General features: G+C 36.6%; 2 protein-coding genes, 2 long non-coding RNA genes and 1 pseudogene across 6 annotated transcripts; 3 read left to right on the top strand and 2 right to left on the bottom strand.

The window, feature by feature from the left end:
- Positions 1-6,111: 6,111 nt before the first annotated feature.
- Positions 6,112-10,975, top strand: LOC110751254 (beta-glucosidase 40). Its single transcript, XM_021951686.2, has 13 exons — positions 6,112-6,775; positions 8,130-8,196; positions 8,310-8,368; positions 8,490-8,565; positions 8,664-8,735; positions 8,838-8,925; positions 9,028-9,283; positions 9,352-9,467; positions 9,558-9,781; positions 9,978-10,009; positions 10,190-10,292; positions 10,384-10,492; positions 10,581-10,975. Exons 1-13 carry the CDS (start codon positions 6,605-6,607, stop codon positions 10,753-10,755), a joined length of 1,548 nt encoding a protein of 515 aa, XP_021807378.1. The 5' UTR covers positions 6,112-6,604; the 3' UTR covers positions 10,756-10,975.
- Positions 10,976-11,138: 163 nt separating this feature from the next.
- Positions 11,139-15,114, top strand: LOC110751341 (beta-glucosidase 40-like; annotated as a pseudogene). Its single transcript, XR_015833715.1, has 13 exons — positions 11,139-11,188; positions 11,872-11,946; positions 12,231-12,296; positions 12,433-12,494; positions 12,600-12,697; positions 12,755-12,780; positions 12,900-12,987; positions 13,099-13,345; positions 13,479-13,609; positions 13,843-14,047; positions 14,197-14,243; positions 14,392-14,494; positions 14,582-15,114. The product of XR_015833715.1 is annotated as a beta-glucosidase 40-like (transcript).
- Positions 15,115-16,643: 1,529 nt separating this feature from the next.
- Positions 16,644-19,584, top strand: UGD1 (UDP-glucose dehydrogenase 1). The gene is made up of 2 exons (XM_021951687.2): positions 16,644-16,802; positions 17,800-19,584. Exon 2 carries the CDS (start codon positions 17,820-17,822, stop codon positions 19,260-19,262), a length of 1,443 nt encoding a protein of 480 aa, XP_021807379.1. The 5' UTR covers positions 16,644-16,802; positions 17,800-17,819; the 3' UTR covers positions 19,263-19,584.
- A 176-nt stretch (positions 19,585-19,760) lies between these two features.
- LOC148297844 (uncharacterized) lies at positions 19,761-21,642 on the bottom strand. The gene is made up of 3 exons (XR_015828809.1): positions 20,997-21,642; positions 20,429-20,721; positions 19,761-20,194 (listed from the first exon to the last, which is right to left on the bottom strand). It is a non-coding gene; the product is annotated as an uncharacterized LOC148297844 (long non-coding RNA).
- Positions 21,643-21,764: 122 nt separating this feature from the next.
- On the bottom strand, positions 21,765-23,480 carry LOC148297843 (uncharacterized). Of its 2 annotated transcripts, none has more exons than XR_015837124.1 (4): positions 23,281-23,480; positions 23,134-23,203; positions 22,681-22,831; positions 21,765-22,332 (listed from the first exon to the last, which is right to left on the bottom strand). It is a non-coding gene; the product is annotated as an uncharacterized LOC148297843 (long non-coding RNA). The 2 variants fall into 2 exon arrangements; XR_015837126.1 differs by having other exon boundaries at positions 21,769-22,243; positions 23,281-23,479.
- Positions 23,481-27,419: the final 3,939 nt, after the last annotated feature.

The following is a 27,419-nucleotide window of genomic DNA, read 5'->3' as shown; positions in this document are numbered from 1 at the left end:
GCCCTGAGTCTGAGTTGGTTGAACTAGGTTGAGATCCAGCGAGAATGGGTAGGAAGGGGCCATTTGAACTTTCTTTTCTTTTGTTCTTGCTTTTCTCTTTTGTGTGTTTCTGAGTTTTGTGTGTTTTGCCCCAACTCTTTCTCTTCTTCTTTTATAGAGTTAGTTTCTACGTAACCCTAGCCACTGCGCTTCTGGTTTGGCGCGGCCCTTGCGGCCTATCCCCCTCTATCGCCTCACCTGTCCCCCAACCCATTTAATTGCATTTCCGCCTTTCAGCGCTTTCAAGAAACGAAAGTCGTCACGCCTTCCTATGAAGGCAATAATTCTGGCTTGGGACCGTGAGAGAGACCTCTGCTTGTCGGCACGTCTCTCACTTTGTATCCCGTGACTCACAGGAGCCGAGACATCAGGGCCCACTTTTTTTTATTTTTCTGAGTCCTTGCTCTTTGTGTTTCTGACTCAGTTTCTTTGTTTTATATACTTCCTTCGCTTTTGGGCTTTCCTTTGGGTTGGGCTTTCATTTTGGTTTGTGCGTTTCTTTGGGTTGGATTTCTGCGTGCGTAGGACTGTTGTTAGGGCTTACTGTTCTGCTTGTTTTGTTTTGTTTTGTTTGGTTCAGTTTGGTTTTGTTTTGTTTTGTTTCGTTTTGTTTTGCAGCCGTGTTGTAGTTGTATTTCTTGTTTGTTCTTGTTTTTACTTGCTTTATTCCCTTTATTTCTTGTTATAACATTGTTGATGCCTAAGTTCTTTAACATTGAGGACAATGTTTATTTTTAAGTTTGGGAAGGGATAGCAAGTCTTTTTCGTTTCACTTAAACTCTTGCTTTCTTTTATTTTGTTTTCTTTTCTGTTTTGAGTCTTTTTGTTTTCAAGTCACTTTCCGGACATATACGATGAGATTGTGATGAATGTTTACATGACTTGATTGAAAATGCTAAAAAAAAAAAAATTTGTTATTCACTAAATGGCATCGTTCTAGCATGATATGTTTGAAACCCTCTATGCACTTGCCATTTGTTTCATAATTCTCCAGTTGAGGGATTTGCATGATCCAAAGAATTGTATCAAGCATGAATTAGACTTGTATAACCATATAATGTGAGCTTTGAGCCTTTTGCTTCAATTCATGAGTGTTATACACATATTCTTATTTTCTTGTCATCCGAGTTGTTGTTTGATCTCATTATTCATTGATTTGGTTGAACACTTAAAAGTCACTCATTCTTGTGCAATTTGATTACATGACATTTGAGAAATGATATTGAGGCCCTCTTTGGACCGTTTGTGCCTTTCAAGCTAACCGTATGCATGCTTAAGCATGATTTTCCATTGTTAACCACTTTGAGCCTATATGTATGTAAGCCTTTTCTTTCAAGTAACCAATTTTTACTTCTAGCCTTAGCCTGAAAAACAAGAATATACCTTTCTAAGGAACTCATGAGCTTTAATTTAGATATGTTTTTCATGCTAAGTTTGGGAAGGGTTATTACATTTCAAAAAAAAAAAAAAAAAAAAGAGTACTTCACTCAAAGGGTGAAAGAAAAGAGAAAAGTTGTGGTTAAGTGGCAATGGTTTCAAATCCAATTCCATGTTTCTTGGTTGTTCGAATGGAAGGAAGGAGTGTGAATCATAATTAGTGGAGGTACAAGGCTTTGTGGTCTATTTGATCACCCCTAAAAAAAAAAAAAAATAAATAAATAAATAATTGAAAATCTTAAGCGTGATGTTTCAAAGTCTTTTAGTCAACGATTATATGCTCTTACATTGTGAGTTCCTTGGACTTTGTTGTATCCATATCCTTCATTTCTTACTCACCTTGCACCCTTAGCCCCATTACAACCTATAATAAAGACCTAAATTGATCCTAAATGTCATGTGGTTGATTTGCACACATTTTTCAGCTTTTGAGTGTTTAGCATCCTTCTTGAGATCATATTCATGCATGTTTTTCAGCTTGCTAATTTTGAGTTAAGTCCCTTATGGTTTAACTCTATTCTCATGTCTATTATTGAGTGATGCATTGTAACCCTCTCCCGAGTGATTCATTTGTGAGAGGACAACTTTGGTGAGATTTGAAGTTACATTTGTGCTTGGTATGATTTTTTGAAGTTGTGTGAAAACTGAAATTGGAGAATGAGTTTCATTTGGCCATCACACTACTACACTTGAGCATGTTGTGTTCTGAACTTTGCCGCCTTGTGACTAATGTCTAAACTAAGTTTTTCTTGTGAAAATTTTTGAGTCATTTGCATAAGTCACTCTCTCTTTGGAAAGTGTTCGAAAAGTTTTGTTTCGAGTCTTGTTTTAGTTTCTGTTTTGCTCGAGGACTAGCAAAAGATAAGTTTGGGAAGTTTCTGTTTTTCTTGTGAAAATTTTTGAGTCATTTGCATAAGTCACTCTCTCTTTGGAAAGTGTCGTCACTGTTCACTGTTCACGGCACTGTTCATGTCACTGTTCACTGTTCACGGCACTGTTCACATGTGATAAACAGGTGATAAAATGGCAATAGAAAGTGCTGTTTGTGTTTTTCTCTAGTTTTCTTGTGTTGTTCCATTTCTTTTACACTTCTTTACTCATTTCTAGTTTCCCTCTTTTATTTGTGCATTTGTGGTGTGTTAAATAAGTGTTCTTTATGTACTCAAATTAGAACTTATAGGAAGCCGACAAGTTCTTCGTGGGATCGACCCCGTACTTACATAATCTATACTTCGATAGATTCGTGCACTTGCGGGTATTTTTAATTGGTTGTTTGCACATTAATTTGTGTCCTCTTAGGAATGCAACAGATTACCAAATGGTTGTAATGGATGTAGGAATTAATTTAGAAACTTATTTGAAATTAAATATTAAATTCAACATTAACGTATTAGTAATCTATTTTTGAATTAATGTTGTTTTTTATGAATTACTACTAGTGATCTATTTAACTTATTAGTAATTTACATTCAATATTAAATTTAGGAATTAATGTTGTTTTCCTTTTATGAATTATACGACTAGTAATCTATTTTATTATACTTTTATGAATAATAGTGTAAATTTTAATTATGTTGAAAAATAATTTGATAATCTATTTATTATTTGTTTTGTGAAAAATATTTTTTAAAAATGAACCTATTTTTTCTCTAAATATTGTACCTATTTTTTTCTCTAATAATGTACCTAGTATAATGAACCTATTTTTTTCTCTAAATTTTGTATCTATTTTTTTTCTCTAAATAATGTACCTTTTTTTTTTTCTCTAATAATGTATACCTAGTAAAACAATTTACCTAATATAATGAACTTATTTTTTTCTTCTAAATAAGGTACCTATTTTTAATTTAGAAAAAATGTGCATAAATTTCAATTATACAATGCACCTATTTTCTATAAATTGTTGTGTACCTATTTTTAATTTTTGAAAAATGTACTGAAATTTCAATTACAAAGTAACTGACCTCTTTTTTTTTGGTAAATAATATACCTATATATATATATATATATATATATATTCATATGTACATTATTGGATATGTAATTTACATATATATATTTTTGGTTTGTAATTTTAGGGGGTGATATGTTAGATGGTATAGCAACCAAAAGAAATGGGAAGATTGATATGCTATTAATAGGGAGTTTTAATTACAATTATGACAGGTAATGAAATGCATGGAATAAATTATAAATTAAATATGAAGTTTGATGGCAATGATGTAAAAATATAGGAATACTATAACCTCTTATATCCTACTGGTTATTTAAGTTTGAAATTGGGTTTTACACATAGATTTATAGGATGATGGGTATATGTCTAGGAAATAGAAATTGTAGGGACCTATATTGGACAAGCCCTTTTTTTTATTACTTTCGCGCTTTTATAGGAGAAGAATGTGCTTGTATGGAAAATAAATACACATATAAGTTACATGGAGAATGAAAATGAGGTCTTGCACGGTTCATTATTAGATTAGATTATCAACAAATTAAGGCCAATATAGTATTTTTTGTGAATTGTAAAGATAAGTGTTGAGAATATCTTTCTTTTTTTAAAGAATGAAATCAAAATTGCCTTAATTATTTGCATATATATATAAAGTAAAACAAATGAGGACATGAATTCGTCACCGACCCGCCGCCGGTTGCATTGCTTCAAAGTTGAAATGACCTCTGCTCATCAAAAGTTGACACATATTCCAAAATTCTCCTCAATTCATTATCGACCGACAGTCCTAATTAAGTAACAGTAAAGTTTAAAATAATCGGACATTCTTGAGACCAACTGCAAAGGGAAATGAAGCAATCAAATAAACGACAGTAAGATTATTGTCGTTTGATGTGAGAGACAATTTGTCATTTGGTTGGGGACGATTAAACCCACTAATGTATTACATAATCCACCCTCTACGGAGTTAAAGATGGAAGTTGGCATTTGAGAAGTTGATTGCAAATTTTTTTCTTTTGAAAAGTTGCTTATTTTTTTAAGTGCAGCAATCTCAAACGCTACCCGAGTCGTATTCATCCATGCATAATGCCATACCATACATGACCAAATTAGGAAAACAGCATCATAAAAGGCAAAGGCAAAACCCGGCCGTTTTGCCTTTCTGGCCAAAAAGGTAAAGACTAACAAAACAAAAATAAAAACCTGGTTGGTCTCAACTCCTCAACTCAAGTGTCACGCAAACAAATATTGAATATTCCATTTTTGTTTGGAAATCGGTTAAAAAGGGAATTTGCCAGCGGTATGTAGATCGAGTGAGATCATCTGTTGTCTTGGTTGTTTTATATTTTTTTTTTAGGTGAGACCCAAGGGTATCCACCGCCGATAACAGTGACTAATCCATTTCGCTGCGGGAGTTCTCCCAATGAAGGTAAACGGCTAGCCATGAAATGCGCTCCATTCCCATGGGCGGGGATCGAACCCCCAACCTCATGGTTAAGAAATGAGGTGAGCTACCACCACACTACATCTCATGGTTGGTTGTTTTATATTTACTGAAGCTGAATATATATTATTATTATATTTTACAGTCCTTTGTGATTTATTTGCCTATCAAGTGCATTATTCACGCTATGCGACAGAGATCGGGTGAGGAAAACGTCTGAAAGATCCCTCAATTGAAACTCTACGTATATGTCAATATATATATGTTCCCCTGGGGATAGAAGTGTTGAGAGTGTTTGTCCCACATTGAAATGTTAAGGGACCTAACCTGGGTTTATAAGGAGTTGGGCTACTCCCCCCCATAGCCAATTGGTTTTGGGGTGGAACCTCAACTTCCTTCATGGTATCAGAGCAAGGCTTCACGTGTTGGGCCCAACGGCCACACGTGTTCCCACGTCACCCAATATGTGTTGTTCATGTGTTAAGCTTGAAAATTCGCCACACGTACAGGGGCGTGTTGAGAGTGTTTGTCCCACATTGAAATGTTAAGGGACCTAGCCTGGGTTTATAAGGAGTTGGGCTACTCCCCCCATTGCCAATTGGTTTTGGGGCGGAACCTCAACTTCCTTCAAGAAGAATTAAGAGCATCCACAGTGGGGGGGTGTATATGGGGGTGTATGTTAAATATACACCCCGAGTCACCGGAATGGTCTCCAATGGTGAGATGTAAATGGATGTAAATATACATCACTACCATGAGGATGTAAAATAAAATGTATATTTACATCCATTTTTACATCTCTTGCAGGCGGGACCCACCCGAGAAAAGAGAAGAAAAATGAAGAAAAGTCAACATAAAAGGCTGGGACCCACGGCTACACCCCCGAATTTACACCCCCCACTGGAGCAAAAAACATATTTACACCCCCCGGAGATGTAAAGGGATGTAAAAGTGGCTTTACACCCCTGAATGTGAATGCTCTAAAGGTGCCATAATTTATTGTTATAGTGGAGAATGAATAAAACAAAGGAAAAGGCGTGATTAGAGAGCAGACAATTAATTAATTAATATAATTATATACATTCCAAAACAAGGCTGGAAAGCAAAGCAATCCATCATCCATCCCTTTCCAGGATGATTGATAAAAGCAATGGCAATGAGCAATCCGACGAGGTCAGTCACATTCAACTAAGAACCAAAAAAAGAAATATATAGAATTCAGAAAAGCAATCAAAATCTCAAATCTCATATGAAAATTATGAATATGTGATGATCCCCCATTTATGCTTTTGCTTATTCTTCTGGTATGAAAACGTGTGAACCCAGGACTTTATATTTGTTTGCCACCACTCCCCATTAAAACCACACTCTTTCTCTCTCCCCCTATGTCTGGAGCCAATACAGATCACCACTTTTGGCCCTGACCACCACCACCACTTTTTATATGCCCTTCTCTATATCTCAACTCAACAATTGCTGCCCATTTCACATTGTCTCACTACAAATCTAGTCTCTTCTCTCTCTCTCTCTCTCTCTCTCTCTATATATATATATATGACTCTTCCCATCTCTCACTATCTCAACAAATTGGAGGAATTGTTTCATGCATAAAAAGCTCCCTTTTTTCTTCTATATTATCGCTCGTTCTAATTAAGAATTTAAGTAGGGATTAGAAGAAGCTAATCTCTTTCTTCTTTAGTCTTTCTGCCACCATTTGAGGAGGAGAAGTAGTTATGGAGTGGGAAAGGAGAGGAGTCATTGGTTTGGTTTTGGGAATAGCAGCTGCAGTTGTATTGGTTATTGGGTTCTTCCCAACATGTACTTTGTCAGAATCCTCAGAAGATATCAACAGGGGGAGCTTTCCCAAAGGTTTTGTTTTCGGTACCGCATCTTCTGCTTTCCAGGTTTCGTCTTTTATCTTTCATGACTATTTTATCCTCTCTCTTTTTTTCAAAATTAAAACTACAACTTAATTCCCATCCCAGTTATCAGAAATTTGATTTTAGCTGTTGGATTTCTTGGCTTGCATGGTTGAGTTTGAGGTTGATGTTTTCTTGCTGTGCGTATTGCTGTTTCTTCGTAGACTTAACTCAAACTGTAAGGTCACTGCTCGTTCACGTGAAGATAGAATGTCAAGTTGATGTAATTGTGTTCTTGGAAACCCAAAAGACCAATGAATTCTAATTTCAGAATGGAAATGCTTAGATTTTCTTTTTCTTTCTTTTTCTCATTTTGTTATTCTGCATCCGAGTTGAATGGATATTTGCAAGCCGAATTCAGTGGACAGTTTTCTTTACTAGTTATTCCTGTATACCAAACTCAAACACAAAAAAAATAAATAAATATATATATATATATATATATATTGTCAAAAGAAAATAAAAAATGCTTGGTAGCTTGTTAATCATATTAGTTCAAAAGGTTTGAACTATAAATTACTTAAATATATTGTAAAGTAATATTGTAAATTTCGTAGTTAATTAAAATGAAAGTGATTAATTATGAAGATATATTTTCTTCAAATATGTTCTTCCTTAATATGTCTTATTCACTATTATAATTAAAATATATTAGTTGACTCAATGAGGTTTAGCACAGTAGAAAATGATATTGACTTGCAAACTAGTGATATCAAATTCGAACCTTAATAACACCTAGATAGTGTGAGTGAGAAACCCATTCCCATATAATTTTGACTATAAATTGAATTGTTTGTTAGTTATGACTCATGAGTAATGAGAAGTGATAGTTTACCTCCATTTACATATAAAATAAAATAAAAGAGAACAAAACAAAAATAAAGGGATGTTTTCGGTTTTTTGAGTTTTTACTTGACAAACTCACCGACTTTCGTGTTTTTTCTTGACAAACCCACTTAAAGAGCAAAAGAACTCACATGCGAAACGACGGATAAGGGCCTCATTCTCGATTTCATAATTGCAGCAAAACCGTGTGCTTTTTCCATGTTTTTCTAGTTTTTGGGTTTCGAAGTTTTAGTGGGTTGTTTCGAATGCATGAAATGATGCATCATGCATGATGCACATGTACCGAAACAAACACATGATGCATGGCATGGTTGCCATATTCATCACAACAATCCTTAAAAGGTGGAGGGGTTCATCAACCATAACAAGTTATGTACCAAATATTATTGATTTATTTTTAATATGATACAAAAACTACTTGAGGATTAGTATGAAAACAAAAATGATTAATAAGAATAAAAACGATTTACGTTTTCTTGTGATTTTTTGTCAGTATGAAGGTGCAGTAAAAGTGGACGGAAGGGGGCCTTCCACCTGGGACATCTTTTCACATACTTTTGGTAATAATTTCATATTTTATTGTTTTTTTTTATATATAAATATTTTTGATGAATCACAATTGTTATCAACTTACGGTCCCTCTCATCTTCTCTTGCATCATGTTGCCGCGTAGGTAAAATATCTGACTTCAGTAACGCAGATGTTGCTGTGGATCAGTATCAGCTTTACAATGTAATTAAGCACCTATTCAAACTATGATCTTTATTATTATAATTATTTTTTGGTCAAGAGACATAATGATGTCTTTAATTTGTGGTTTCTATTTTGCAAATGTTGAATTATCTGCAAACAGGGAGATGTACAACTTATGAAGGACATGGGAATGGATGCTTATAGGTTTTCGATATCCTGGTCCCGGATTTTCCCCAGTAAGCTCTATCAGTTCTTCTAAAAGTTCATGCTTTTTTTTCTTCTCGCATACAAGATTCAAAAATTTTAACTGTGAGGTGAGCTTTTCATATATCAGATGGAACTGGGCAAATCAATCAGGCAGGTGTTGATCACTACAATAATGTCATCAATTCTTTGCTAGCCAAAGGTACCTTTTACATTTTCATCATTCTCCAAAGTTTCATGTATAGGCAAGCATCAAGCCATCAGGCTGACTGATATGTAATTCAATGCATTTGTTCATGTCCAGGAATTGAACCATATGTGACCCTCTATCACTGGGACCTTCCTCAAGCCTTGGAAGACAAATATAATGGATGGCTCAACCCTCAGATCATGTAGACAATGTTCACAATTTTGTACCTCTAATTTTTGCAAGTTTGATTACCGATAACTTTCGATTCAAGTGATACATATATATGACCCTTACTCAATTGCAGAAAGGACTTTGCAACGTACGCAGACACATGCTTCCAAAAATTCGGTGACAGGGTGAAGCACTGGATCACATTCAATGAGCCGCACACATTTGCTATACAAGGATATGATGTAGGCCTCCAGGCACCGGGAAGGTGCTCTATCCTGCTTCACCTTTTCTGCAGGGCTGGAAACTCTGCCACTGAGCCTTACATAGTTGGCCACAATGTCATCCTTTCTCATGCAACTGTGGCTGATATTTACAGGAGAAAGTATAAGGTAAGAAAGCACCTCATTCTCTTGAACAAACAGAAGTTGGTTGCTGATACTACTTGGTTCTTTTGCAGTCAAAACAGCATGGATCAGTTGGAGCATCATTTGATGTTATCTGGTATGAACCAGAAACAAACTCCACAGCAGACGTTGAAGCAGCCAAAAGAGCCCAAGATTTTCAGCTTGGCTGGTAAGCTTACATTTGTTTTCATTACTTCCTAAGTTATATTTTAGAAGGAAATGTCCTAAAGTTTGTGTAATCACTTTGTTCAAATCGCAGGTTTCTTGAGCCGTTTATTTTTGGGGATTATCCAAGTTCTATGAGAAGTAGAGTTGGAAGCCGGCTGCCAACCTTTTCCAAATCTGAGGCTGCTCTACTTAAGGGGTCATTGGATTTTGTGGGAATTAATCATTACACTACCTTCTATGCTAGAAACGATACTACTGATTTCATTGGAGGTCTGCTCAATGACAGCCTTGCAGATTCGGGTGCTATTACCCTTCGTAAGTTCGCATTGAACCAAGTTAAACATTTCTCTTAATTGAACTGCTTTATGTTTCCAGCTATTTGATAAGTTATTGGAATCATCAATGTAGAGATAGGGAAGTCAAATTCCAATTTGTTGAAGTTTTGTAACTTGCTATTATTCAACTGTCTGTTGCTAGCTGAAGATACCTTCTTTTTTCCTCTTGTTTTCAGCATTCAAAAACGGGAAACCTATTGGCGATAGGGTATGTTGTATAGTTACATATGCAATTATGTTTATTTTTTCTTTTTCCACCATCATTTCTGGACTTGATGAAATCTGATAGATCAGATAAAAGATGAGGCTTAAACGCTCATAAATTACTGCACTGTTCTTATCTTTTTTTTACCTAATCCTACATTATTTGGCTCATGTAAAATTGCAGGCGAATTCTATATGGTTATACATAGTGCCTGAGGGGATGAGAAAATTAATGAACTACATCAAGCACAAGTATGGCAACCCTCCAGTCATTATCACTGAAAATGGTAATCTTTTTAGAGCCAAATAGAAGGGAGGGAAAACAAAAAGGAGTTCATTTTCATGAGCTAATCTTCTTCTTATTCATTATTTTTACAGGCATGGATGACCCAAATAGCCCATTCATTTCCCTTAAGGATGCTCTAAAGGATGCGAAAAGGATCAAATACCACCATGGCTATCTAACAAATTTGCTTGCTTCAATCAAGTATTAACTTAACCATCTTTACTTAATCCATGAATTAAGTTTGAGGTCTAAAAGCTGATATATATTGTTCTGTTTTGGTTAAATACAGAGAAGATGGCTGCAATGTGAAAGGTTATTTTGCATGGTCTCTGCTGGATAATTGGGAGTGGGCTGCTGGATTCTCTTCTAGATTTGGCCTCTACTTTGTTGATTATAAGGACAAGCTCAAGAGATACCCCAAGGACTCTGTTCAGTGGTTCACGAACTTCTTGACTTCTACTTAAGTTAGGTGATGAACATTGATGCTACGTGCCGAATTTCTGCAATTACATTTTACACCACAAGGTCCACAACTCATCAAATACACAAGGATTGTTGCCCTTCATGTTCTTCCGGGATCGAGCAAGCCATCACAAACAGTGTTTTTAATGCATTGATTGACATCATAGATTGTGTACAGATACTTGGAATAAAAGCAACATTATGATTCTATCAAAAGAGAAACTTGGTTCAAAATCACAAGCTTTTTAAGAGTTACTGATATTTTACTCACTCTGCTTTAATGTTTGAAGAAACAGATTGGTGTATTACTCTACGAGAGATGACATCAATCTGCTCCAAATTCCACCATTAATATTTGTTTGATAGCAGAAAAGATTAAGTGATAATGGAATGGTTGAATTCAGCTATATGTTATCTGTTCAAGCTATCAAAACTGTTTGCCTTCAAATTATAAGGCAGCTATTTAGTGTCTTTGCTTATTATATTTACAGTCCAGCCGTAAGTATTAGGCTTTGAGGAATCATAATCCTTGAAATAGGAAACAGCAAAAAAGGTGACTAAAGCACACAATATACATTGCATAACACAGAAAAGCTGGTACGTAAAGCAATCCGTTCCCGTTCCTGGATGATTCATTGATAAAAGCAACGGCAAGGACCAAGAGGAAACCAAAAACCCTTTAAAAACAATCAACCTCAAATCTCATTTCTCATTGATATATCATTGACAATAAAACCGCTCTCTCTCTCTCTGTGGAGCTAACCACCAGGCCTATATATAGAGAGCCCCACTTTTGGTCTTAACTACCCATTTCACATTGTCTCGCCACCAAACAAAAAACACTTGGCACTTGTTTCGGTCTCTCTCTCTCTCTCTCTCTCTCTCTCTGTGTTTCTATTCATCCCATCTTTTTCATTAATTCCCAGTCTCAGTACTCGATTAGAAAGCTGACCTCTTTCTTTCTCTGTCTTTATATAAACCAACCGATTGACAAGTTTCTTTTTTTCTTTTTTCGGCCACAAGTTCCCATTGAGAAGAAAGTAGTTATGGTGTGGAAAACAGGCAGGCATTGGTTTGGTCATAGCTTTTGTATTGGTTGTTGGGTTCCCAAAATGCAGTTTGTCACAGATAATAAACAGGGCTAGCTTTCCAAGGAATTTTTTTTGTGTTCGGGACTGCCTCTTCTGCTTTCCAAGTTGGTCTAATGACTCTTTTTATCTGTCTTTTTAAGAGTAAAAGTTAATGAACTACTATTTAATTTCACGTGGATACAAATGTTACTTATTTTCCCTGTTATATATCAGTAATTAATTAATTCATATTTGTCATTTCTGTTCATGGTTGGATTATTTCTGGGCTTGCATTGCATGTGATACTTTGAGTTTGATGATTTGTCATGCATGATGTGCCTAACCAAACACATGCTTCATCATTCATCACTATGTACAACTATAAATTACTATTATTTCTTATTATTAATTTAAAATAATAATTTATTATTTTGGAAGGGGGTCTTCTATCTGGGGCACTTTTTCACATACAATTAGAAATATTGTTGTCTTTTTTATATTCATGTTGTAATTAATTTACCAGAAACTTAGAAGGGTTCAGTATATTTAAATTATTGAGTTTCTCATGCAGTGAATATTATTGTGACCCCTAATCCTTGCATTCTGCCGTAGGAAAAATACTTGATTTCCGTAATGCAGACATTTCTGTGGATCAGTGTCACCATTATAATGCAAGCCTACTCAAACCATATATTCTCATAATTCTTTTGTTAAGAGACATAATGATGACATTTTGATCAAGGGTATTAACAAATGCTAAATTATTTGCAAAGCAGGAAGATGTACAACTTATGAAGGACATGGGAATGGATGCTTATAGGTTTTCAATATCCTGGACTCGGATTTTCCCCAGTAATCTCTAGCAGTTCTAAAAGTTACTGTTTGTGTCACACACCAGATTTTAAATTTTTATCGTATTCGAGACTGTGAGGTTTATCGATGCATTGCTATCCAAAGGTCTGCCATCTAAGCAATTAGGCAATTGATTTCAAACAAAAATATGCAGTTGATTTCAGACTGCATAAACTTTTCTTCCTTTTTTTCCATCCTTAAACCACAAGATTTTGCATGTGCAGGTATTGAACCATATGTGACCCTCTATCATTGGGACCTTCCTCAAGCCCTGCAAGACAGATACAATGGGTTTCTCAACCCTCAGATCATGTAAGCAATGTTCACAATTTTGTACCTCTATTTTCCATAAGTTTGGTTTCTGATTTTTTTTATAAATTTATTCAAGTGATTCATTTTTCATGTGACCTCAGTCAATTACAGACAGGACCATGCAACATACGTAGAGATGTGTTTTCAGAATTTCGGTGACAGGTGAAGCACTGGATCACATTCAACGAGCCACATACAGTTGCTACACAAGCATATGATTTAGGTGTCCATGCACCAGGAAGGTGCTCCAGTAGGCTTTCCTGTAAGGCTGGGAATTCTTCAACTGAGCCTTACATAGTTGCTCACCATATCATCCTTTCTCACACAACTGCGGCTGATATTTACAGGAGAAAGTATACGTTAAGATGGAATGAAGGAACATCAAACACCGCCTCATTTTCTTCAACTAAACCAGAACTGGGAACAAGGAAGAGGGGTTATTGAGCCATTCCAGTCACAGTTTGTTTACTGACGCTACTTGGTCCCTTTGCAGTCAAAACAGAATGGATCAGTTGGGGCCTCATTTGATGTTATGTGGTATGAACCAGAAACAAACTCCACAGAAGACATTGAAGCAGCTCGAGGAGCCCAAGATTTTCAGCTTGGCTGGTAACCATAAAACGCTTGTGGGGCTTTATTTATTTATTCAAAAGATCATCTATTTTTTTCTTAGTAGTATTTCTTGTTACAGAAGGAATAAGACATACTTTTTGACCAGGATACACACACCTTAACCCTTTTTCTACTCCAAAGTTGAAATTGTGACCTGTAAGCTAGCTACCTGCTTTCATTACTTCCGAAGTTATGTTTTAGAAGGAACTATAATTGGTGTGATCACTTTGTTGTAATTGAAAGTATCTTGACCCTTCGTTTAATGGAGATTATCCAAGCTCTAAGAAAAGTAAAGTTGGAAGCCGGCTGCCAACCTTTAACAAATCTGAGGCTACTCTGATTAAGGGATCATTGGATTTTGTGGGCATTAACCAGTACACTACCTACTATACCAGAAGCAATGCTGCTGCTGGTGTAAGTGGAGATGACTACCTTTCAGACGATGACACCGTTGAGCACACTGCATATTTCTCTTGATTTAACTGTCATGTGTTCCAGTTATATAAAAAATTTCTGCAATCACCAACTTAGAGATAGGGAAGTCAAGTTACAATTTGTTATAGTTTAACTGTTGGTTGCTAACTGAAGATGATCTTTGTCTTGTTTCAACATTCACTAAAGACGGGAGACCTATTGGAGATCATGTATTTTTCTTTTTCCAGCTTTATTTCAAGACATCTGATAGAATAGAACAGATAAATATAATGCTCCTAACTCTCATGAATTAATGCACTGCTGTTTTACTTCCATCTTTCTTATTTGATACTACATTACTGCTCATGTAAATTGCAGGCCAATTCTTTTTGGTTGTACATAGTGCCTCAGGGGATGAGAAAATTAATGAACTACATCAAGCAAAAGTATAGCAACCCTCCAGTCTTTATCACTGAAAATGGTAATCTTTTGAAAGCCAAATAGTTGTTTGTCAATGCTACATAAGAAAAATCATGAGATAATCTTCTTCTTTTCATTATTTTGACAGGCATGGATGATCCAAATAATCAATTCATTTCCCTTGAGGATGTACTCTGAATGAAGTATGAGAAAAGGATTAAATACCACGACGACTATCTAACAAATCTGCTAGCTTCAGTCAAGGACTAATTAATTATCTTTAATTAATCCATGAATTATGGCATTTGAATTTATTGATTTGAGATCGTAGCTTATGGAGAAACTTTATTTAGAGTCACACACATGCTTCTATGAAAAGAAACATTAGAGATTGCAAGCACCAATCTGCATACAAATTCCACCATTAGAGGAAAAGTTTGATGGCAGCAAAGACTAAAGAACAGGAGATAGATAATTGAATGGTTGAATTCAGCTATCACAGTTGTTTGCCCTCAATTTAAGGTTTGACTGAATTGCCAGTCAGCTAGCAGCTGGTGCAACATTTTCAGACAACAGCACTCCACCATCTCTAGCAGCCACTGGAAATGACAAAGTTGTGTGCTTTTGGAGACAAATTTCTACCGCTATAGAATTCAATTCTTAAAGTTGACAAAAATCAAAGCCGACTCCAAATTTTAATCTCTAGAACGTGCCAATTGGCCTAACCATGAAGACATTGACAACGTTCGAGCTAATCACAGTTTTATATGCATTTGTATGCATTTCTTATAACATTTCATTCATGTACACACGTTAAAATTGTGATCTTCCGATAAAAGAAGAAAGACCCTTGTATTCCATAATCCTTGGTGCTTATTTGCTTCTCACCGACATCCAACACATTGGTAAATTATATTCATTTAACGCCGTTGACGTCGTTGTCATTACAACAAGACATTATGGCGGTCAATTCTATTCTATTGTTCTTCATATTGGCTTGAAAAAAATATATGGTTAGTTGCCTAATTCTATTAAAAATCATTTAATTAAATGACTATTTGTCGTAGTAATTACTCCAAATTTCCAAGCAAAAAAAAATACAAAAAATACAGACTGTTGGAATCATAATCATATTTTAGCACAGTTTCTCCTCCTCCTCTTCTCTGTCACTCTCTTCATTCACACATACTTAACTCAAAGTGACCTGCACGTCTACATTAAAATAACCCTCCAATCCATCTTTTTAAAATTAATTTTTATAATTTTTACATAAATAATTCAGCACATAATTTCCTCCCTATTCGGATCTCTACCTACCAGTGCCATGTTGCTGCTACATCCCATATGTAGCGTTTGCATTATATGCCTTCCATTTTACTCGATCTATTTGTTCTTCTGGTCCTACCCGAAAGGTTCACTTTCCCCTTTTAAGTTTTCATATTCAATGAGAATTGCCATAATTTATTTTCTGTTGTGGCTTCATATATACTTCTCCTCATTAACTTTTAATACAACAAATAAATTATGGCTTTTGTTTCATTTTAGGGTTAGCCGTCTTCATCCCGTTCGAGACTTCCAAAATTACAATTACAGTGTGTATACTAGAGGCGGAGTCACAAGTAGAGATGAGGTCTATGTTACTACATGGTACATGCAAATGATTAACAAATTTCTAAAAGTGCAACGTTAGGCTTACAACATTTTTACATCACATTATATACCGTCTCTATAATAGAGGTGGAGCTCATTAATACAATGGAACCCGTTTCTTTTAGAGTAAAAAAGTGGTACACAATGTGGTATGAGAATATAGTAAACCTAGCATTTTTCTTTCTGAAAATACAAATAACTAATTGTAACGTCTATTATGTGGTAGTACTAATTCACTCATATACTATTCATGTGGCTTCGTGTAATTGATTAACAAATTTCTGAAAATGCAAGTAACGGATTGTGATCTTTGTCACGTGGTACTACTAATTCATCCATATTATAAGATAAGTAGTCAAAAAATGTATATATAATATAAATTACAGTTTACTGCCAATTTCTCTTTTAAAAAGTTTAACGAATGATGATGACGTGTGTAGGTGAATGAAACGTGTTGAAAAAACGTGGATTATTAGGGGGGTAAAGTTTACTGTTTTCGGGTCACGCAGATCCCGGTTGTTGGATCTTAAAATGCTACATGGGTCATAATTTGCCGGTGTTGGTGTTTGGCGTATATATAGGGCCATGGATCTTCTACATTCTCGGTCATCAGAGGAAGAAGAAGAAAAACAAAGCTCCTATTCTTTCTCCCTCTTCTTCTGCGTCAGATCTCTCTCAGTTTCTTCAAACACAGCGACACAGACCTCACATTGACTGAGGTAATTCCTCTGTTTTCTTCTCATTGGTGCTTCATTATTCATTTGGGCAATTGAGCTTTGTAATTTGCTCAATTGGGTTTTTTTTAATGCTTAATTTTTGGATCTTTGATAATGGCTTTCATATTTTCAAGTTGGGTTTTGTATATGGTGGTGTGTTATTCAGTCTACTTTGGAAGACTGCTCATTTACTTGTGTTATGAACTTGTCATGTTTTCTGGGGTGGGCTGGAATGCATGGATCTTGGTAGTTTGTCACTGTCTGCTGTAGATCTGATTGAGCTCAATTTCTTTATTGCGAGCCTGAATCTTATCATATGATTTTTGCCTTTTGGGTTGTGGACAACGTGATTATTTAGCTTACATTTGAAAACATTCGTCCAACTGTTTGATAAATTTCTCTTATTTCCACTCAAATACTGTGGATCTGGAAATTGTAGGGCAATTTTCTCGAGTGAACCTATAGATCTTGCATGTGCCTCTCTCTCTCACTTCGATATGATGCTCTGTTTTGGTTACCACTCAAAATTGAATTCATGCTAGCCACCTTAGCAGTATGAATCAATATTATGCTTTGAAATGGAGATAGTTTTAAGCATATGGGACCATATGGTTGTCGGTAGTAGATACCTTTATTCATTAGTTTTGTATTAATCAACTAGCTGACCATGCCCTTGGTTCCCAATTAATCCTTTTCTTTTATTTTTGTTTCGTTCCCCTTGGCTGACCAATTTATCTCTTAGATAGATATGTTTAGATGTCATACTGCTTTCCCCTAGATTTGTTTTTTGGCTTGTCAATTCATTTTGTTTTGTTTTGGTTAGTTCTGTCATAGTGCAGAGGTTGTGGCTGGTTGTATGTATTTTCGTTATTGTATGAAAAATGAAAAGCTGGTCAGAAGCATTTTGTCTTTCAAAATCTGTAATAATTTGACAATGACGCAGTGATTTACCATTTTAGTGCTTGAAAATACTGTAGCTTATCCCATTTTATTGATTCAGGTTGTCAATAACAGATCAAGATGGTGAAGATCTGCTGCATTGGAGCTGGATATGTCGGTGGACCTACTATGGCTGTGATTGCACTCAAGTGCCCAGATATTGAAGTAGCAGTTGTTGACATTTCTGTGTCACGGATCAATGCCTGGAATAGTGATCAGCTCCCCATATATGAGCCAGGCCTTGATGATGTGGTGAAGCAGCGCAGGGGAAAGAACCTATTCTTCAGTACAGATGTTGAAAGACATGTTATGGAGGCAGATATTGTCTTTGTTTCTGTAAACACACCTACCAAAACCCAGGGTCTTGGAGCTGGCAAAGCAGCTGATCTTACCTATTGGGAGAGTGCTGCTCGTATGATTGCGGATGTATCAAAGTCTGACAAAATTGTGGTTGAGAAATCAACAGTCCCTGTCAAAACAGCCGAGGCCATTGAAAAGATTCTGACTCACAACAGCAAAGGCATCAACTTCCAAATTCTTTCCAATCCTGAATTCCTTGCTGAGGGAACTGCAATCGAAGATCTTTTCAGTCCAGACCGGGTCCTCATTGGAGGTAGGGAAACTCCAGCAGGTCAAAAGGCAATTCAAGCACTCAAGGAGGTTTATGCCCATTGGGTCCCTGAAGAACGAATTATTTGCTCTAACCTGTGGTCTGCTGAGCTTTCAAAGCTTGCTGCCAACGCCTTCTTGGCACAGAGGATATCTTCTGTTAATGCCATTTCAGCACTCTGTGAGGCAACTGGTGCAAATGTCACTGAAGTGGCACATGCTGTTGGCAAGGACACAAGAATTGGGCCTAAGTTTTTGAACGCCAGCGTTGGTTTTGGTGGGTCTTGCTTCCAGAAGGACATCTTGAACTTGGTATACATCTGTGAGTGCAATGGCCTTCCTGAGGTAGCAAATTACTGGAAACAGGTCATTAAGATCAATGATTACCAGAAGTCCCGCTTTGTGAACCGAGTGGTTTCCTCAATGTTCAACACAGTATCAGGCAAGAAGATTGCAATTCTGGGATTTGCCTTCAAGAAGGACACCGGTGACACTAGGGAGACCCCAGCCATTGACGTGTGCAAAGGGCTGTTGGGGGACAAGGCCCGATTGAGCATATATGACCCACAGGTGAGTGAGGATCAGATCCAGAGGGATCTTTCTATGAAGAAGTTTGATTGGGACCATCCTATTCATCTTCAACCTCAGAGCCCCACTGCTGTGAAGCAAGTTGGTGTAGTCTGGGATGCTTATGAGGCAACAAAGGGTGCTCATGGGATTTGCATCCTGACCGAATGGGACGAATTTAAGAGTCTTGATTACAAGAAAATTTATGATCAGATGCAGAAACCTGCATTTGTGTTTGATGGACGGAACGTCGTGGATGCGGAGAAGCTGAGGCAAATTGGGTTTATTGTTTATTCAATTGGAAAGCCTCTGGATGAGTGGCTCAAGGACATGCCTGCTGTGGCATAAAGACTTGATTGAGGTGAGAAGCACAGAATCATAATGCATGTGAAGATCCCCTGGCGAGTTCAGTTAGTACTGAAGTTTGTTACTGAGAGTGGAAGTATGCTTGTCCTTACTTTTATTTTTCCTGTATAATTTCTTATTATTCCCCTGTTCTTAGACTTGGGGCTTATGTTGTTTGTGTCTTATTTTATTTTGTAATAGGATCCATAATACAGTGCCTGAGTTTGTCCTTAGCTTTAGTGGAATATCTTCCAAATTTGTTATTCTCTTATTTTAATGTAACAATAAAAATTGCCCAAATTAAAATTCTGTTGATCTTCCTGTATTCATGGGTATCTGATGTGTGCGATGTTCTTCTACTTTAAAGTTTAAACACAATTAAATTTTTTTTGTTGGGCTATTTTTACCATTTACTGTGATATAGTATTGGTTTGTTTCTGTCATTCTTTCTTTCTCGTGTTTGACAAGATTATCATTCATGTGGTTTGGGCATATCTCCACTTCAATGCAATCAAACTGTTGATTTTTACTGACTTCAAACGTATTTACAATCAAAAGGTATTGGAATTAAAACCCAATTCCAATATCGAAACCAGAAACAAGTCTCAGTTTCCTCCATTATTCTTCTTCAGTGCTTGTTCCTTCTTCTTCTTCATCTTAAGTGCCATAATTTGCTTCTTCTTAACCCCCTCTTCCTTGATTTGCTTCATCTTCTTAACTGCCTCTTCCTTCTCCTCCTCCCTCCTTAGTTTCTCCTTCCTTAGGGTTTGAATTAACATAAATCTAACCGTGCTATAATCAGGTGGTTTTTTGTACATGATACCACCTCCGACATTGTCGAAATTTGTCCACGCATTATATGGAACGTAGGGACCACCGAGCCCCACCATTGTGCCTCCGAAATTCAAATTGTTACGCAACTTTTCGGCTATAACCTGTCATCGATCAATTCATTCAACAAACAGAAACATTCATTAAAGATGAATATTTATTTTCTGATATGATCAATAAGACTAAATGATCTATTTGCTTGTCAATAATATTATAACTTTAGAATGAAAAAACAGAAACATTCACTAAAGATGAATATTTGTTTTCTGATATGATCAATAAGACTAAATGATCTATTTTCTTGTCAATAATATTACAACTTCAGAATGAAAAATTACCATATCTTCCAAACCAAGTACAATAGGGTTAAAATGAGAATGTCGATTTGAAGACTGGTGAAAGTGATTAAAAACATCTTCATAGACTGGTGAATGTGATTAAAAACATCTTCAGCCGTGAGCTTAGCTTTCACCCTTGGCGTTCCAGGAAAACACTCAAGAGTGGTAGCCCCTTGGCGTTCCAGGAAAACTCTCAAAGTGGTAGCCAAAGTTCCACTTATGTTTATGCTTCAACTCCGCAATCAACACATTCATACTTTCCTTGTCCACAAAACCACCATCTGATACACCACCTACTCAAAACCAACATTTCAAAATAAATTAATAATAATTGAAATCCATAGTCTTTTTTCTTTATCAAAATTAGTAACAAATGCAGAAGAAATCCATTAAATTTAAAATTAATTAAAAAGGTATATATAATTCAAAAAAGAATTAACAAGCAGATGTTTCTGTCAAAGAATTAAGTAGATTAAACCAAAGCGAAAAAGAAAACGCGTATATAAGAAAGAATTGATGGAAAAAGAAACAGAGAGAATAAAAATAAACATAGGAGAAGATTTCTTACCAACCAAGCTGCAGAGTTCCCAAATATGTCCTCAATCTTCGCAACGAGCACGCCAGGGGTCTTGGGCTATGTTTTTCAAGATTTTGCATTCCATATTATGGGCCTTTGAAGCCCTCAAGTCGGAGACAAACACGTGGCGGTACATCCTTCTTCACTTTGGCAACGATCATTCGTACAAAAACGAATTCATAATGAATTTAAAGAACCGAATAGAAATTATTGTAAGAAACGAACAGAGAAATTAGTCACTGATAGTCCTTGTTTGTGATGACAAATCTGTTTGATCCAACCTCCACTTCAGCGCCCACAAACAAAAGTTGTGGCTCGAATTCGTTGTACCGAATCAACCTAGCACCGAAAAGATCCTCATAGAATTGAACCACCCAATACCACTGGTTGGGGCCACCACCAGCGGTGGGGTCAGGTCTGTGATGGTTACTGAAGCCTCATGCTCAACCTCAACATTCTTGTGGTTTTTTGTACTCGCCTTTTTCTTCTCCTCCTTCTCCTGGTGTTTATGTTCCTCTTTGTTATCCTTCTTCAATGTATGAAGTAAAATATCCCTCACCTTGTAATAATCCAATGGCTTAATAACGTATAGGATATCACCTCCGATGGCTCCCCAAAAATCTAACATCACATCTGGTGAAGTATGCCAGCTAACGAGCCCCACTATTGTGCCTCGGAAGTTATGGGAAGTCCGCTGTTCCCATAACTTCCGAGGCACAATAGTGGGGCTCGTTAGCTGGCATACTTCACCAGATGTGATGTTAGATTTTGGGGGAGCCGCCGGAGGTGATATCTTGTACGTTATTAAGCAATTGAATTATTACAAGGTGAGAGATATTTTACTTCATACATTGAAGAAGAAGAAGGATAACGAGGAGGAATAGAAACACAAGGAGCAAGAGAAGAAAAAGGCGAGTACGAAAAGCCACAAGAATGTTGAGGTCGAGCATGAGGCTTCAGTAACCATCACAGACCTGACCCCACAACTAATTGTGGCCCCAACCAGTGGTATGTGGGTGGTTCAATTCTATGAAGATCTTTTCGGTCCTAGGTTGATTCGGTACAACGAATTTGAGCCACAACTTTCGTTTGTGTGCGCTGAAGTGGAGGTTGGATCAAACAGATTCGTCATCACAAACAAGAACTATCTATGAGTAATTTATCTGTTCGTTTCTTACAATAATTTCTATTCAATTCTTTAAATTAATTATGAATTTGTTTTTGTATGGATATACCACCTTCTCAAAAAGATAAATTAAAATAACACCGTCAGCAAGCAACACCGTCATTCTCGCCTTATCCGTAAAACCACAATCGGATATAACACCTTCTCAAAAAGATAAATTAAAATAAAATAAAAGATTGATTAAATAACAATAACTTAAAATAGTTTCGAAATGAAAAAAGCAGCTTATAAAAATAAAATTAAAAATTAAAAATTAATTAAGAATATGAAATAATATGTTTATCACAATTAATAAAACAAACTTACAAATAAGTTACGGTGCACTCGTATTATAAAGTAAGAATTAATAACGAAATTAAAAAGGAATTAAGAAAGTGGATTAAACAAAAACAAAACTGAAACAGATGCAAAAAGATACAAAATATCTCAAAAAATAACAAATAAAGTTAACAAGAGAGGACTGGTCGATTTTCTTATCGGATTTCTTACCAGCCAAGCTGCTGAGTTTCCAAATATGACCGAATCGGTCACGCTGGGACGGCACATTTCCTCGGCTATCTTTTCCACAATTTCGCATCCGTTAATCTCAGCCTTCTCCATTAAAGCTTTCAGGTTTGAGACGGATCGAGGAATTTTCCTTCTAGGAGTTAATATCTAAAAGGTTAAAAAAAATTCTATACAAAATAGACCCATAAAAATTTTCTATAAAAAAACCCTTTCAAACTAACAGTAACTAACCAAAATAAAACCTCCTTGGCAAAAAACACAAAAAAATACCCTCAACAACTAATCAACCAAAAACATCAATATTCATCCAATCCAATAAATAATTATCCACGCACAAAATCATCAATATTCATCAAATAAATCATTATAAAAATTTCAACAAATTAAAAATATTAGGCATTATCATCAATTAGGGATTTAGAGTTTAAAAATTACTTGAATATTATGAGTTTTTTCACACCAATAGGCGGCGGCGACACCAGCTACAATCACAAATATCCACCTCCTAGAAACACCAAAAACCCCTTTATATAATGACCCAAAAGATTAAAATCAGAGATGGAGAGGGAAGAGAATGAAAACCTGGGTAAGTACATCCAGCCCACAATCCAAATAAATGAGGCTCCGAACCTTTTCATCCATTAACATAAATTGGGGCGGTTTTGGGGTGTGATTATCGGCTAGGGAATTTGGGGTTAGGGTTTGAGGAGAGAATAATAGAAATTGGGGGGTTTTGGGGTGTGATCATCGGCTAGGGCTTTGAGGGGTGGGGGGAAAAAGCTGAAGGAAAACCTTTTTATTTTTTTAAATGACTTGGCTTAATACGACGTCGTTTTGGCCAGGTTTTTATTTTATTTTATTTAAAGAAAGCTTTAGTAGAACGACGTCGTTTTGACGTCGAGGGAGAACATGCTAAACACCTTGCGAGGGTCAATTTCTTCCACTCTAATGGCGGATTCCAGGGTTGCAGGGGTCACTTGACCAACCTTGCTTCTCCATGGATCCGTCCCTTCGAGCACTCAAGGCGGATACAAACCTTTGCCAGCGGCAGCGGTGGCGGTACATCATCACAGTCTGTGACGACAAACGTATTTGATCCCAGTTCCACCTCAGCGCACACGAACAGCTGATAAGAGGAAGAAGAACCACTGGAAGCTTGCTTCGGGAATTGGTTGTAGCGAACCAATCTAGCACCGAAAATTTGTTTGTACAAGTGAACGGCTTCCATAGTTGGCGCCACCACCAGCTTCATTGTCATTGATTAAGAGCTAATTGCAGGAGCAGAGAGATAATTGCAGGAGGAGAGAGACGAGGGAGAAAGAGAGAGGCAATGGCAGATTTGAAAATGAAAATGAGGCTCGAATTTCCTTGGGTTTGGTTTGGGTTTGTTTATATAACAGAAGAGAAGAGGGGGAAAAGCATGCTGATCTGTCTATTTGAATCTTGATATTCAATTTTTTTTTTAATTCATGCTTTTCATACGAGTGTTAGTACGGGAAGTCGGCGCCCAGTACCATTCGCAAGATTCAGCGAACGACGCCGTATTACTAAAGGAACCGAGCGCGGGTTTTGCAGTTTCTAGTACGTTCGCGGCGAGTGCCACAGAGGTGTGCTGAGTGTGCTTATAGGCACTAGACGCCCATCACGAGGAGTTGTCAAGGCAAAATATCAAGGATCGTTCGTTACCATGGGTATGTATGTATGTATGATTATATTGGTCCATTATAATCAATGATTCTTTTAATTCAGGCCGCTTCTATTAATTCATGCTTTTTTTCTTCATATAGTGGTTGGTTGCTAAAGCATGTGAAATTGTTTGTTTGTAGATTATAACAAACTATTTCTCGGGTGTAATGTCATGAGCGCATAGACATTCTTTTGTCTTGAAATTGATAGATTCATGTGGTTGCTTACTCTGCATTAGATTATCCCTTATAGTAGATGAAGTATTTGTTTGTTTGTTTATAATATCCCTCTTTGAATATCAATAATTCAGTAGAATAGGAGCTTCAATTTTGGTTAGCATTATCAGTTATCAATGCCTAATCTGTCATATTATGTTGGCTTTGCTACTTAAAACATGTGGATTTGCTTGTTTGTTGGCTATCATTCATTATTTCTAATGTTTGATCAGATTATGAGGACATGAGATGTTCTTGTTTTGAATTTCGTAGCTGTGGTTGGTTACTTTGCATTAGATCCTACTACTAGTCTACATGAAGCCACTTTTGGTTATTTTCGTTCAAAATATTTGTTATGTTTGTTTGTTTGTATTCCTTCATCTTTCAATATCAAAAGTTCATAGTTTCAAGAGGATTCAAGTTTGATGTGATGTTAACATTTTATCTTATGTATCTGCAGAGTTATGATCTAATGGCAAAGAAGCTACTTAACAAGGCTGGAGAGATAAAGAAGAGATCAAAAAGTTGTCTAAAGACCCAAGAATAGGAGAAAGGGTTGCTACCAAACCCTTGTATCTTTCTCAATTAAGTATCTCTTGTGTTATCATGAAATACCTATATGTTCTTTGAACACAGATTATCAAGTCCATTGCGCCATCAATCTATGGCCATGAGGACATAAAGAATGCAATAGCTCTTGCCATGTTTGGAGGCCAAGAGAAAAATGTCGAGGGAAAACACCGACTCCGAGGGGATATAAATGTCCTTCTCCTGGGTGATCCTGGCACGGCAAAATCAGTTTATTAAGTAAAAGCTGCCATAAGTTAAAAGTGAATCAATTTTCTGTCTCACAAGGTATGTTAAAAAGACTGGGCAGAGAGCTGTGTATACTACTGGTAAAGGAGCATCTGCTGTGGGTTTCACAGCTGCTGTGCACAAGGATCTTGATACAAGGGAGTGGAACCTTGAAGGAGGAGCTCTTGTTCTTGCTGACAAGGGAATATGCCTTATTGATGAATTTGACAAAATGAATGATCAGGATATTTATGACAATGCTAGTATATATGTAAATTTTGCAATTATGAAACTGACAGCCCCCCTCCCCACTTTCCAACTTATTTTGAGTCTTTGAGCATTTACATTTTCATCTGCAATCGGGTGAGTATTCATGAAGCAATGGAGCAACAAAGTATTAGCATATCAAATCAAGAGCTGGGATTGTCATTTCTCTCCAAGCACGCTGCTCTGTCATTGCAGCTGCAAAGCCTGTTGGAGGAAGGTATGCTAGAGGTAATTTGAAGACTTTTTCTGGGTTGGAGGTTGGAGGTCTTTGGATGGCCAAAGAAAGTGGCCCAATGAAATTGGTAAGTTCGAGCCTGGAGCATTCCCAAAACCCTAATTGTCAGTTATGAGGATGAGTTTCTTTTTCCTGTTATTAAATTCGAAGCAATCTGGATTTATTGCTTTTTGATTATTTATGGGATGGTAGGGGTTCCTTTTGCTTTTGATTGGATCTGAGTTGAAATTTTTGTTTTCCAAATTCGGGATCTGGAATTTGGCTCACTGATATCTAAAAATGGAAAGGGATGCATTTATTCTGGGCTTATCGTGCTCTGTTTGGTTGCTGGGAAGAGTGGAAAATGAAAATGGAATTTGGAATCTTGTCAGTGGAATCTGTTGTAAGATTCACTTGTAGTTTTCTCAGCAACCAAATGGGGACTTTTTCTTTGGGACAATTATTGTGATGGATTGATTTGGTGGATCTTTGGTTTTTGCAGCAGATTGGTCTTGGCTGAACACTTGTCAAGTTGTCCTAGTCCTGTTTCTTTCCGAATTTGGCAATAATTGGTTATGCCAAGTTTCAAAATTTGCTGATTCATACTGAATTGTGTTGGGTTGTGATCTGACCTTTGTTTTTCTGATGGCACAATCAGAAACTGAAGATTTGCAGATGTTATTTTGGAAGAAGTGGAGTTCATTCTATCAATGCTTGTAGGAATCAACCGGACTTGTGCAAATACATATATAGAAGCTTGTATGTTATGATTGGTTATGGTTTTCGCTATTGTTGGAGATTTAAGCTGAATGAGTTGATGATTTAGTTGGGTTATTTTGGAATTCTTAAGTCGGGGTTGAATGATTCGGACATGAGAAGCTCCTGGTCCTATAAACTCTCTCTCATTTTTGGCCCTAGACCCCCACTCAATTGGCTGCTCTTGTGCCTCATTAGTGTTCTTGCACTAATTCCAGTGTTGGGATCATCCTCTTCAAATATATTTGACTCTCTAACTCCTACTTCAGTACCCGACATCTTTACAAATTATAGGAGGCTAAAGGAGCAAGCTGCGATCTGGAGCTGAGGTCTCTCGCACTAGGGGCTAGTCAACAAAGGGAGCTTGGCCTTTGTGGCAGAGAAAGAAAATTATGTGCCTTGTTACAATGTTTCAGCAAACCTTTTTGTGGGGTTTAAAGATAGGGAGGAGTTTGATTGGCATGGTGAAGTATCAAGAAACAGAGAACGGTGTCTAGTTCGCCCTCCTAAGGACTATAAGATTCCTTGGAGGTGGCCAGCTGGTAGGGATGTGATATGGAGTGGAAACGTGAAGATAACCAAAGACCAATTTCTTTTGCCTGGGAGCATGACCAAAAGGTGCTTCCCTGTTGAAGCTATATATTTAACAGCTTTTAAATAATTGCTGATCTTTTATCTTCACCAGTGATTACAACATTTAAATTTCTCGACTCTATGCAAATTGTATTAGTTTCAGTGTTTTCTTTTCTTTTCGTTTGTGTGTGAATAATTATTTCTGTGCAGAGTCA

This window comes from Prunus avium, chromosome 1 (genome assembly GCF_965620075.1).
Source record: "Prunus avium chromosome 1, drPruAviu1.hap1.1, whole genome shotgun sequence".
NCBI lineage: Eukaryota > Viridiplantae > Streptophyta > Magnoliopsida > Rosales > Rosaceae > Prunus > Prunus avium.
Note: the sequence above shows the minus strand (reverse complement) of the source record. Positions and strands in the feature narration are given on the sequence as shown.